Raw genomic sequence first — 11,961 nt, 5'->3', positions numbered from 1 at the left:
TTTTTTCTATTTTTCTACCACTAAATGGAACCCCCCCCCCCCCCCCCCCTCCATCTGTTTAACACGTGTGCACACACACACACACACACATAGACAGAAACAGTATCTGACTGCCAAATATGTGTCAAAGTCAAGTTGGAAGTGTTGACTTCTGCTCCGACGTTCCTGTGTGAAAATGAAGGGGAGATGCAAAGAGACAGAGTGTGTATTTTTGTGGGCTAGCTTCTTGTAAAACAGGACATTGTGGAGGTAAATGTATTGTCTGCATGGTTTCAGAAGGACCTTTCAGTACTATGGTGGTTTCATGTTTTTAAAGGTTAAAGTCAGTTTTTCACTGTTACTTTGCCCTCTTCAGTGAGATATGAGCTTTGGAAGGATGAAGCATTATAGACTGCGTCAACATATCGCAAACTGTAAGTTCTTCAGTGAGAGCGCACCTCAACCGAGGACAACCACACTATCCTGTTTAATGTACGTTAATAGAAGGAAGTGTTTAGAACTGTACAACCTGCTTTAACCACAAAGTGAAACACAATCGTGGGACTCGTGTGCCAGATTATTTCTCTTTCAAGCACAGTACTTTAACAAGAAACACGACAATATATGTCAGCTAAGTTTTTTTACATAGTATAAATTGCCAGCTTAAAAGAGTCCATGTTGGCAGACAGAATAAACAGGAAGTGGAGGAGTATTTGTACTCCTTTTTATAGGTGGACGAAACTCAGGTCTGAAGTAGTGTTGCTCAACCTTTTCATACAACAAGGTGTCCTACTCAAAAGCTGCAATATACCAAGCTAAAGCATTTCCCCATCCAGGACTTTCCCAGGCAAAATCAATCGCCTAACAGGAAATGATGCGCTTTCTTTTCAACAACAGTTTTTTCCGGGTTTAGTAGAGGATTAGCCCCCACAAAATGTGAAGAACGATGATCGCCATTATGGAGAGAACAGACACTGGGAAATGCAGTGCAGAGATCTCACACCAATGAGCACCACAGATAAAGCCAAAATACACAAAGGAAGAAGTTAAATATTGGTTTTCTGAGCACCTCGGTGTGATGTGGAACACTAGTTTTGAATCCCCCGTTAGCTGCAGAGGCACAAATCTAACAGTCGTCTGTTGAGATTTAACCTCAAACAAATGGACACCTACGACACGGTTACCTGGTTCCTATCAATGTCTCAGTTATTTAGATGAGGACTCATCTTGAGGGCTAAATAACAGGAACACTTTCCACTTCCCGCTGGGTCAGAGGTCAAGGGTAAGTTGCACTTGTCTGTGATCCCAAATTCCATCATGTTTATTTTCTCAAAGTGGAATCGGGGATAAGCTCTTGCCAGAAGAGATTGTGAAAGCGTAAGACAATACTTTCCCTTCTTATCTCGTCTGTGGTTGTTTTGTTACCGAGGACAAAAAGTGTGTGTGTGTGTGTGTGTGTGTGTGTGTGTGTGTTAGAAAGGGGGGTTGAACTCATTTCTACATTGTTTGAGGCTGTAAAAGAGGAAAAGAAGCTTAACAAGAGAAATGTCATGGTAGGATGATACAAGCTGTTACAGTCCACCAAGGAATTTACTGTTAATATTAGGAAGGATGTAGGTAATGAGAAAGAAGTTAAGGAAAAGGAAAGTTGAGAATATTCTCAAACTCTGAAACATTTAGTCACCATGCCAAGGCTTTTACTTTTTAAAATGTTATCTTTAAAGTAGAATCTCCGACTTGCAAAGCAGCAAATAAATGACTTTGGACACGGTCAGTGGCTGTTTCCTCCTGCCTGCAATCTTTATGCTAAGCTAGGCTAACCACATCCTGACTCCGGCTCTCTACTTAACCCCTACAATTACAAGAGCGACAGAAATCTTCTCATCTGACTTTTGCTAAGAAAGGGTACAAACATATTTATCAAACTGTTACTTAAGTACTTTCACAGGGTAAACATGTACCCAGTCATTATTCTTCCACGAATGCGTCTCATGAAGGGTGAGCTCCATTTGTTGTCACAAAATATGTTGGTTAAGCATGTGCATAAACATATGTACGATGATTTCATTAAATCCATTTAAAATAACTAAAACACAGTATTGTGGAACAACTAGTTTCTAATGAGATATCGCCTAAATAAACTAAATAAAATCACTGGAATTCTGTGTATTACAGACAAATTAAGTCCTTTTCTTTTGAAAGGAATTCTGCAGGTTTTTTTTAGTAAATTTGGGGAATGACCCTCTGTCCCCCTCAGCTCCACCCAGCCCCTGGGAGAGGAGACCGCCCTACCAGAAAAAATGGCCTATCAAAACATACAGGCCTTCTGGAATAATAGCAGATAAAAGCAGTTGGCCCCACTCAGATAATAGGAACGCTCCATGGGCTCGGCTCCCAGAGGCTGTTGGAGCATGTTTGATACGAAGGGAAATTGACTTTCTCACTGATTCTGTTGTTAAGTGTGTGTGTGTGTGTGTGTGTGTGTGTGTGTGTGTGTGTGTGTGTGTTTTGAAGGCCATTGCCCAACTCTGTCCACTCACGTCCCCGCCCTGGCAGTGTGTAGCCACCAGAGACTGCTGTCAAACAAGCAGCAGCCTCTTATCTAAATGTTATGCTTGCACCCTGCAGAATAAACAATGGTTGGACCTCACTTCAAAAGGAAGCTGAGAGCACGCATGACCTGCTGGAATAATGAACTCTTGAGATGTGAAGAGCAAAAAGAGGGGCTTCCTTTCATGAAAATAAATTATCTTCAATGAGGTTAACAGCTTGTCATCAAAGATCATTAATGGCACTTGCTTAGAAAATGGAATAAATATTAAATAAGGCATAGTGGCCAGTCTTTGTGTTCCTAGTGAATTAAACTAGTGGGTGGAGCAGACTGATAGGTGCTTGAAGAGTAAGTCAATAGAAAAAAATGAAGCATCATATTTGCAAGTGTCTGCACAAAATAACACAGACTGTAACTGTAAAATCAACTTTACCGCTTACATTCATTCTTATAGTGTCATTTTCAGCCGTACCAAATCAAGAGTTTAAGAGGTGATTGAGTCTTTTCTTTTCATTTAAGAAAGACGTTTCCAGTTTCAACTTCTTCCTTTGTTTATTCATACTTATAGTCTTGTGAATTAATATTCCTCTCAGTAGTAGGAAGCAAAGGAGAGTAAACACTGGCTCTAAATGTTCACACTTGACAGACTCTGGACCAGTAGACATCCACATTTGTACACATGACATCGAGTTAAAATGACCGTCCCAAAATTACGCAAGATGATTTAAGGTTAGACGTTGACCATGAATGGTAAATGTTTGGATGTTGACCATAAATGGGCATTGAGTCTCTTTAGAGTTTTTGCACATTTTCACAAATTGTGGTTAACCACAGACACGACCCAACATAACCTTTCTGGAACATGTTTCTATGTCCTCATATCTTCCATTTAGTCCTGCCTGTCACACACTCTGAAAGGAAGGAAGCAATATGTTAGTCTCGAGCCACTCTTACGGCATTGCCCAGTAAATATACAGTCCAGCTCCCGCTTGCAAAAACAAACATTCCTCACTCTCATCCGCTTTAGGAGTTCAGTGATGAGCTCTTGAAAACAGGAAAAGTATTTAAGAGTTGCCTGGAAGGTCCCCGACATCAGTCCTGTAGATTGGACTATTGTCCCTGCTCAGATTTAAGAGACAGCTTTATGTGTTTTCCGATGGTGCTGTGCAACTCTGAGCTTTGAGTCTTTTGTTCACAAAAAAAATATTCGTCATTATAAACTTGCATGCATTTTGTTAAAACCTCTGTAGGTTATAGACCCGTTTTGTTTTTTTTTTGTACGAGAGTGTGGTTTCACGTCTTTTTTTTTTTTTTTTTTATGCGTGTGAATGTGTCCTAGTTCAATCCTCAGCTCCCATGCCCTTCGTTGTGTAAACGGTGCCCTGATGTCAAAGGTCATGGCTGTCCTGTCCCGTGTGTTTCCATAGTGAAACTCCATAGAGCGAGCGCGGCCCAGAGAGGTGAAGTTGTTGCCACTGAGCTCTACCGATGACAAATTAATTCACTTGGCAGAGTCGGGCCTTGTGCCCAAAGCTGAAAGATTAGTCTATCGGTGTGTTCTTAGCTGTTTCCTGACCTGCATCTCATTGTATTGCGGTTCACTTGTCGACACACAGCTGAAGAGTCTATTTAATACAGAGTGATTTAATACAGCGTGAAACAGCATCACTGTTTCAGTGCCTGCGTTTACTTAAAGCAGTTACAGTAGCTCCACTCTAGAGAATTTTACTTTAAATCAGAGTAGTGAACACCTATTTAAGGGGAATCATTTTTTATTGTATGCCTTTTGCGACCCAAGTTCCCAACCCTTTAGTGGTGTCTGTAGAATTACCCCCTAGAGAAAATTTTTGAATTTCATAATCTAAACTGACATTTTAAAGCATTTTGAATTCACCTCATTATGCCATCGTTAACCCTCTGAGACCTGACACATACTGGGTTTTGTTTGACTTTTTTTCAACATACTACAATATGACTTTCAAGAAATGTATCATGACATTTTATGCCATACTATATTATGGCTTGTTTGTAACATTTTTATGACATGCATACATATTATGACTTTCATATAATACTTTTTTTTTGTGTCTCTTCTTCTAGCGGCTCTGCCCTCAGCCATCCTGACACTGATGTTCAGCCCGTACCAAAGAGGAATCTACTGCGATGATAAGAGTATTGGCTATCCCTACAGGAGAGACACCATCTCCCATGGAGCAATGGCTGCCGTCACCATCACCTGCTCCATCCTCATTGTTAGTCCATCATGTTCTTCTGAGAAATGTTGTGACACAGTAATAAGAATAAAACAGACAAAAAAAAGATGCCTTTACCGAAGATTTTCTTTCCCAAATTACCTGAAAATCCTTCATTAAGTCTCTTCAATCTGCTCCACAGATCACCACGGGAGAAGCCTACCTTGTTCACACAAAGCGTCTGCACTCCAACTCCCAGTTCAACCAGTACTTGTCAGCTCTTTACAAGGTGGTAGGCACCTTCCTGTTTGGAGCAGGTGTCAGCCAATCACTGACCGACCTGGCCAAGTTCACTATAGGTCGTCCTCGTCCAAACTTCTTGTCCGTGTGCGCTCCGGTCAGCTGTACCGGATACATTCTGCAGATCAACTGTACCGGCTCCCAGCGCAATGTAACTGAATCCAGGTGAATCCCGCTGACTTCACCAAACTTCACTTCATAACAAAGATTTATAAAGACTGACATATTTTTGGAGTCAAGTTGATGGTGGCTCATATAAGAGCTGATATTGTTCAGCATTAAACATGTTTAGCTTTGTCAGTGTGGCTTAATTTGAACCATTATTAACAAAATCCTAATGGAAGCAGGACAATATTCATTTTAATGGTAATGTTAATGCACAAGTGAAATCCCATCAAAATGTCCTATTGGGATTATTTAAGAATTGGTGTGTTGGTTCTATTATAAAGGTGTAATTACATTTATTTGTCACTTCATTATCATGCTTAGTGAAAATCAGTGAAAAAAACAAGAGAATTTTGTACATGAATTGTGTTTAATTGCCGTTTTGTTGCTCAGGTTGTCGTTCTACTCCGGCCACTCGTCCTTCGGGATGTACTGCATGCTCTTTTTGTCGGTGAGTGTGTCTTCTCCATTGTTTGCTTGAGACTTTCTGTAGCTTTGAAATGTCTTTTTACCAAAGACACCCACAAGTGACTCAAAACAGGAGCCGGTGGTCAACACAGGTGCTATGGAAACATCATTGTTTCCTGATTACACATTGTACAATAGCCGGAAGAAGATGGATTCAACTATTTTATTACTGTTAGTGTTGAGTTTTATACACAGCGCTGTTCTGTGGCAGAGCTCTGACCTTTCTGTGGCGTAAGTGGGCTGGGTTCGCCAAAAGAGAAATCAAATGGGAACAAATATTTTCTATTAAGAAAAGATTGTATATTCTCATTATTTCTAGTTTGTGTGATTCCCCACAGAAAGGACACATTTTCAGAGTTTATGCAGGAATCTTGAAGTTAAATTTAGATAAATAAATATTTTGTATTTTTTTCATTTGATTATAAGAAGATACAACTAGTGGGATCCTTGATTATTTTTTGTGAAAATACTTAATTTGTTGTACAATTAAATGTGATTTTGAGTAGAGGTTCATTGTAAATTCATATATAAGTTGATTTAAAAACAAGTGTGTGTTTTTGTGTGTCAAGCTCTACATCCAGGCCCGAATGCAGGGGAAGTGGACGCGACTGGTTCGACCGACCATCCAGTTCTTCCTGGTGGCGTTTTCGTTTTATGTCGGATACACGCGTGTGTCTGACTACAAACACCACTGGAGTGACGTACTGGTGGGGCTGCTGCAGGGAGCGCTCATCGCTGTACTCACTGTGAGTGCAACAATGTGTTTCTGTGTCTTTTGTACACAAAGATTGTAGGATTACAGGTGTTTTTAAAGCCCCTATGTGCAGCATGTTTATGATTATAGGCGCACATGATCAGAAAACCCCCAAAAAGTGTATCTCAAGACCTTTGTCAACTTATTAACTCCAAAACTTCCTAGTCTACCAGCAGTACGTTGCCCCAAACAGAAACTGGTAATTGTGAATTCCATAACTTTAACAAATGGACAACTTGCAGTGTAGAAATTTATGGTAAATATATCTAGTAACTTCCAGACACCAACTCTAACAAAAACAACTGGCATGCAATAGATTATGGGATACTGAGGGCTACACACACACACTGCCTGTGTCCTCCACATTATTTTTACTTTTAAATACTCTGACATTTACTCTTCCTCTGCTCTCTAAGGTCCGATACGTGTCCGACTTCTTCAAGCAGCGCCCCCCACTCTGCACACACACGGACGAAGCAGAGATCGAAAACCTTGAACGCAAGCCGAGCCCGCAGCCTCCCGACTCGCAGCACAGAAACCACTACAACTACTCTGGACCTGTATGAGCTCTTTGCAGCAGCAGCTCTTGCCAACTTGGGGCTACACACACTCCAACAGCAGCTCCATCACCACAGGACCTGAGACTTATACAGAAAAACAACACAATGCAGTAACCACTAACTAGAAATCCAGACTAGACCTGCTCCACTCAGCAAACGGCTTCCAAACAGTTTTACAGCTTTGAAAACTCAGATTCCCCAAACCTGTTGAAACAGAAGCTCCACCGTCTGTGTGTTTTAGTTGTCTGTGTGTTTTAGTTGTGTGTGTGCTGCGAAAACACGTGGTTGTTTTTGTGTACATGTGAAACGAGTTGTTCAGTTTGAAAGTGTGCAATGTTAGATTTGTTTTGTGGCTTTTTCTTCTTAGTTTTGTGCTGCTTTTATGAGACAAATGTTTCAAATTTGTGGTGGAGAATTTGTTTAAGTGAAAAGCAAAGACTGCCAAAGAGATCTGTAAATTTCAAAAACACCGGCCAAAAAATACCTGTCCTTGCAAAGAGTGACAACATTGGTGGTTGAATGTTTTCTACTTTGTTGCTTACTGCAGTCAAATAAGACTTATTTTACCTACACTGGAGCTAGATTATATCTGTCTGTTCCGTCATTTGTTTATCGTTCCTCAGCAGATGTCTATATTTAAGTGTCTTTAGAACATATGCATGTGTAATGATGGACTGCTTTAACAATAGACATGATTTTGTATAGTGCCAACATTTATTTTGTTTTATAACTTCTTCTGTATCTAATAAAATAGTGTCGCTTTTTAAGAATGCATCACCACTACTTTGCTGTGACGTTACAGTGCAACTTTTTGAGCTGGCAACAGATGTTTTTCTTCTAATTGTGTGTACGTGTACACACATATATATATATACATATATACATACACATACATATACATATATATACATACACATACATATATACATGGTGTGTGTGTGTGTATATATATATATGTATATATATATATGTATATATATGTATATATATATATATATGTATATGTATATATATATGTATATGTATATATATGTATATATATGTATATGTATATATATGTATATATATGTATATGTATGTATATATATGTATGTATATATATATATATATACATATATATATGTATATATGTATGTATATATGTATGTATATATGTATATATGTGTATATATATACATGTGTGTATATATACATGTGTGTATATATATATATGTATATATATATATATGTGTATATATATATATATGTATATATATGTGTATATATATATATATGTATATGTAAATGTAAAACCACAATTTCTCTTTAATTTCTCACAAACTGGATCTTCCTTCCCTTTTTATAAAAACATGTGTAACCTATTGTGAAACTGCACATAATGCACTCTGTTTTGTGTAGTTTTCTCCATAAATATTAGCCAGCATGACATGTACAAGTGCTTACTTCAACATCGGGGACAAACAAATGCAAAATGAGTTTTTTTTTTGTGACGCAAGGGAAATACTTTCTCATTGAGCTTTTCTCTGTGTTCTTGCTTTACACACCGACGCAGGGTTCATGTCTAGACTTGCCACTGACGGCTGTGGGATTCCTCAGTGCCAAAGGAATGGGGCTGTTGGGCCACATCAGAGGAGTTGCTTTGTTTGTTTGTTTTTTTTTTTAAGCCTAATCGTTTCATAGTTATAACACTTGCTAGATCAGAGCGCTGTGAATATCTTCTCTCGTCTTAAATGAAATTCTAATGGAATGCACAGAAAGCAAATCTTTGTGTCAGCCTAAGTGTGAAAAAAAAATCTGTCTACGAACAGTCTGTATTATTGTTAGTCTCCTGTGTGAAAAGGCCTTCACTAATAATTCATAAGACTTGGTCGGGTCACACCAATAAATCAGCCAGGTAAAGAGTGACCTTAAAAAGGTCCAGTGGTGAGCTTGATTTGGCGTCATCCAGCGGTGAGGTCACAGATTGCAACCAGTTGAAACTTCTCCCGCGAGCAAAACTTGTAGGAGAACCACGCCAGCCGACGCTGAAACGCGATTGGCCCCATCTAGAGCCAGTCGTAAGTGTAGCATCGGCTCTTTGGAGAACAGCAAAGTCAATGTGTGTGTGTGTAGTGGGAGGGGAGTGGTAAAGAAAACACAATTCTTATTTTAAGGTGATTATACACAAAAGAAAACACTTGTATTCCATTTCTGCTAATAGATCCCCCCCAAATGTTACACACTGTTCCTGTTAAATATTTGTCCACCAGAGGGAATTCCAGCAGAAATCTGAGAAAACATTGTAATTATTTTCTTTTGTAAAGTCTTTAAACCTGCAATGATTGCGATTTTTAACACTGGCATAATCGTCCTAAAAATAGATATCGCAAAAATGCTAGCAAACAGTTAAACATTCCGCACACAGAGCAACATTAGCATTGAACCTGGAGTCAGCTCTATTTTAGTGTGTGTGTGTGTGTGTGTGTGTGGGGGGGGGGGGGGCTATCTGGCTCTTTAGTTGCTAAATGCTGCACTAGGTTCCCGCTAAGCAGGTAAGTGTACAGTTTTTAGAGCTTTATTTTTTTTGTCGTTACTGGAAGCAACGTGGATGAGAGCTACAAGAGTGAACCGGAACACTAAAGTTGCGGGTCATGAACCAAAACAACGAGCTGAAAGACTCTAAAACTGCGAAGAACTAAGAAATTCAGTGACGGGATAAATCTATGATGACACCTTTTACATTACATAGTCGTTATTAATATAAAAATAACTATCAGAGCAGCTTAACAGCCAAAGATTTAAGGCCCTCGTTAAATCTGACATAGTGGTTAGATGATGACTCCTTCAGTGAGGTTACTAATTGGGGGGAAATTTTGCAACGCGTAGTTTTTTTTTTTTTTTTTTTTTTTTTTAAATTTTTTTTAAATTGCGCTGTGCCTCTGCATGTTCCTGTAATGAGATTCATCCCTCAAAATGCCAACTTGTGCGCGAGTCAACCAAAGCTCATATCACAAAATATTAACTCACGCTGCAGAGGAGTTGAAAATCAAACTAAACATTTTTTGTTATCAGGCTCACAAAAGCTACATTTCATGAATCTCAAAATCACTTCATGTACTCACGCTCCCCCCCCCCCCCCACACAGACCAACCAAAGACAAATGAGCACTCTCAATCACATCTTTTATTTGTAAGGCACCAGAGAAGCTTCCTTACTGCTAAAAGGTTGATTCATTCTCATTAGAGTACACAGTTGCTTGTTTACATCTTTGTATTTTTTTTTTTTTTTTTTTTTTTTTGCCCCAGGTATCTTAAACTGTGTTCATAAACACATTGAACTGGTTTTTGTTTGCACAAAAGAAAAAGATAAAACATTTACAAACCTAGAAAACAATGTTAAGTGTTACTGCCTACTGAGAGAATGGGAGAAAAAACAGGAAAAAACGACATGGTATACAACATTGTGCCTCTCTTTAACTGTAGGCTTGTAATGCACACATACAACACCAAAGTCTTCCATGATACACACACGTTAAAAAGCAGCTTTGAAACATACAAAAATGCTTTAAAAATATGTATATTGATATATTCATATGTATACAAATTGGCCCTTCACAGCAAAAACAAACACACATACCATTCATATGTCTGAGTTTTGCCAAAGGAGGTTTTTCTACAAAGACTGACGTCAGCATATAGAGCGCAAATGACTAACCGATCTGTTCTCGCACTCTATATATTAAGGTCAACTCTCCAGGGAGGGAAAATCATCACCTACACTAGCACAGACAGGAAGAAGAAAAACTAAGAGCACTGAGCCACAACTGAAGTGCCTTTCAAATTAAAATACAGAGGAAAAGTTTAAGCTCCGATCTCGGAGGGTGCTCAGACGCTAAAGGTGGGTTGTCAAAGCTCTGGAAAGCACTCACATTAGAGGGGAATAACAGCGCACATCTGCAGTGTACAGATGCTTGTCCCACAGTCAGGAAATGATGACGAGAAGAGGACAGCAGCGACCGTGAGCACAGCGCTGCTGCCCTCTGCTGCCTTAAATATGAACAGTCTCATTCCTCAACGCCAGCTGTGTCCCAATTCCATGAGACATACCAACTGCAAACACACTGTATGCATTTAGTATAAGCATTCAATACACCACAAGTTTTGTAATCAAAATGTTTTTCCCATAATAGTTGTTCCACTACCATCAGTTACATTTTGATTTGCATTCTCAAAAGTCAACTGTGCAATCCAGTACACATACTACTATTTAGTATGCCAGAAAAAGATGCGTTCAAAATGCACTCTCAGTACATAAAACAGTTGCCCTTAAAAAGTACATACTGTTACATTCAATTAAGGCATACTACTTCCTCATAACATTGCATCTTGAACTTTAAAACCCTATTCTCTTACTGCGCAAAGGATTGTGGGTCAGATAAGCCAGAAAAACATGGTGGCATGCATACTACAAAATGTGCACTAGAGCATCCTGCTATTTTTTGGCGTACTGCATTTGGCATACTATTTATCGGGCCATACTAAATCCATTTCTGGTATACTAAATAGTATGGTGGTACGAGTATTGGAATGCACAGTATGTCTCAATACATAGTGTGTCAGAAACACCAGGATGTCTTACTGCATCCGGTCGCATTTTACCGTATGCAAGCCAGCATGCTTCTCTGGCTGTTCTGACCCACAATCCTCTGCTGCAGTGGATATATGAGCAAGAGTGTCAAAGTTTAAGGTGCAAAGATATGACGAAGTAGTACGTCACAATTGAATGCATACTGCATGCAACATTACGTACTTTTAACGGCAACCCTTTAAAGCAGAGAGGCGGACGTTTATCCACATGACAATGTGACAGAAAAAGAGCAACAGGAGAGAAGTTCCTGCCATTTCTGTCACCTCCACACACATCTGGGCCAATTGCTGCATTGAGTGGGTGTAAATGGCGGATTGTCAGTTTTCTGACAGTTATAGAAATCGACAGACTGACTAATTCAATTAC

The 11,961-nt window shown here is 39.3% G+C and overlaps 1 protein-coding gene across 1 annotated transcript in view; it reads left to right on the top strand.

Moving 5' to 3' along the window:
* Positions 1-7,737, top strand: part of plpp2a (phospholipid phosphatase 2a) — a 12,601-nt gene extending 4,864 nt beyond the window's left edge. The window contains exons 2-6 of the mRNA XM_031848060.1: positions 4,631-4,782; positions 4,925-5,187; positions 5,581-5,638; positions 6,225-6,401; positions 6,826-7,737. Of these exons, the coding sequence (XP_031703920.1) occupies positions 4,631-4,782; positions 4,925-5,187; positions 5,581-5,638; positions 6,225-6,401; positions 6,826-6,975 (800 nt within the window). The 3' untranslated portion in view covers positions 6,976-7,737. The remainder of the gene's footprint in view (positions 1-4,630; positions 4,783-4,924; positions 5,188-5,580; positions 5,639-6,224; positions 6,402-6,825) is intronic.
* Positions 7,738-11,961: the final 4,224 nt, after the last annotated feature.

Source organism: Anarrhichthys ocellatus, unplaced genomic scaffold (genome assembly GCF_004355925.1).
Source record: "Anarrhichthys ocellatus isolate YVR2014 unplaced genomic scaffold, GSC_Weel_1.0 scaffold7, whole genome shotgun sequence".
Classification (NCBI taxonomy): domain Eukaryota; kingdom Metazoa; phylum Chordata; class Actinopteri; order Perciformes; family Anarhichadidae; genus Anarrhichthys; species Anarrhichthys ocellatus.
Note: the sequence above shows the minus strand (reverse complement) of the source record. Positions and strands in the feature narration are given on the sequence as shown.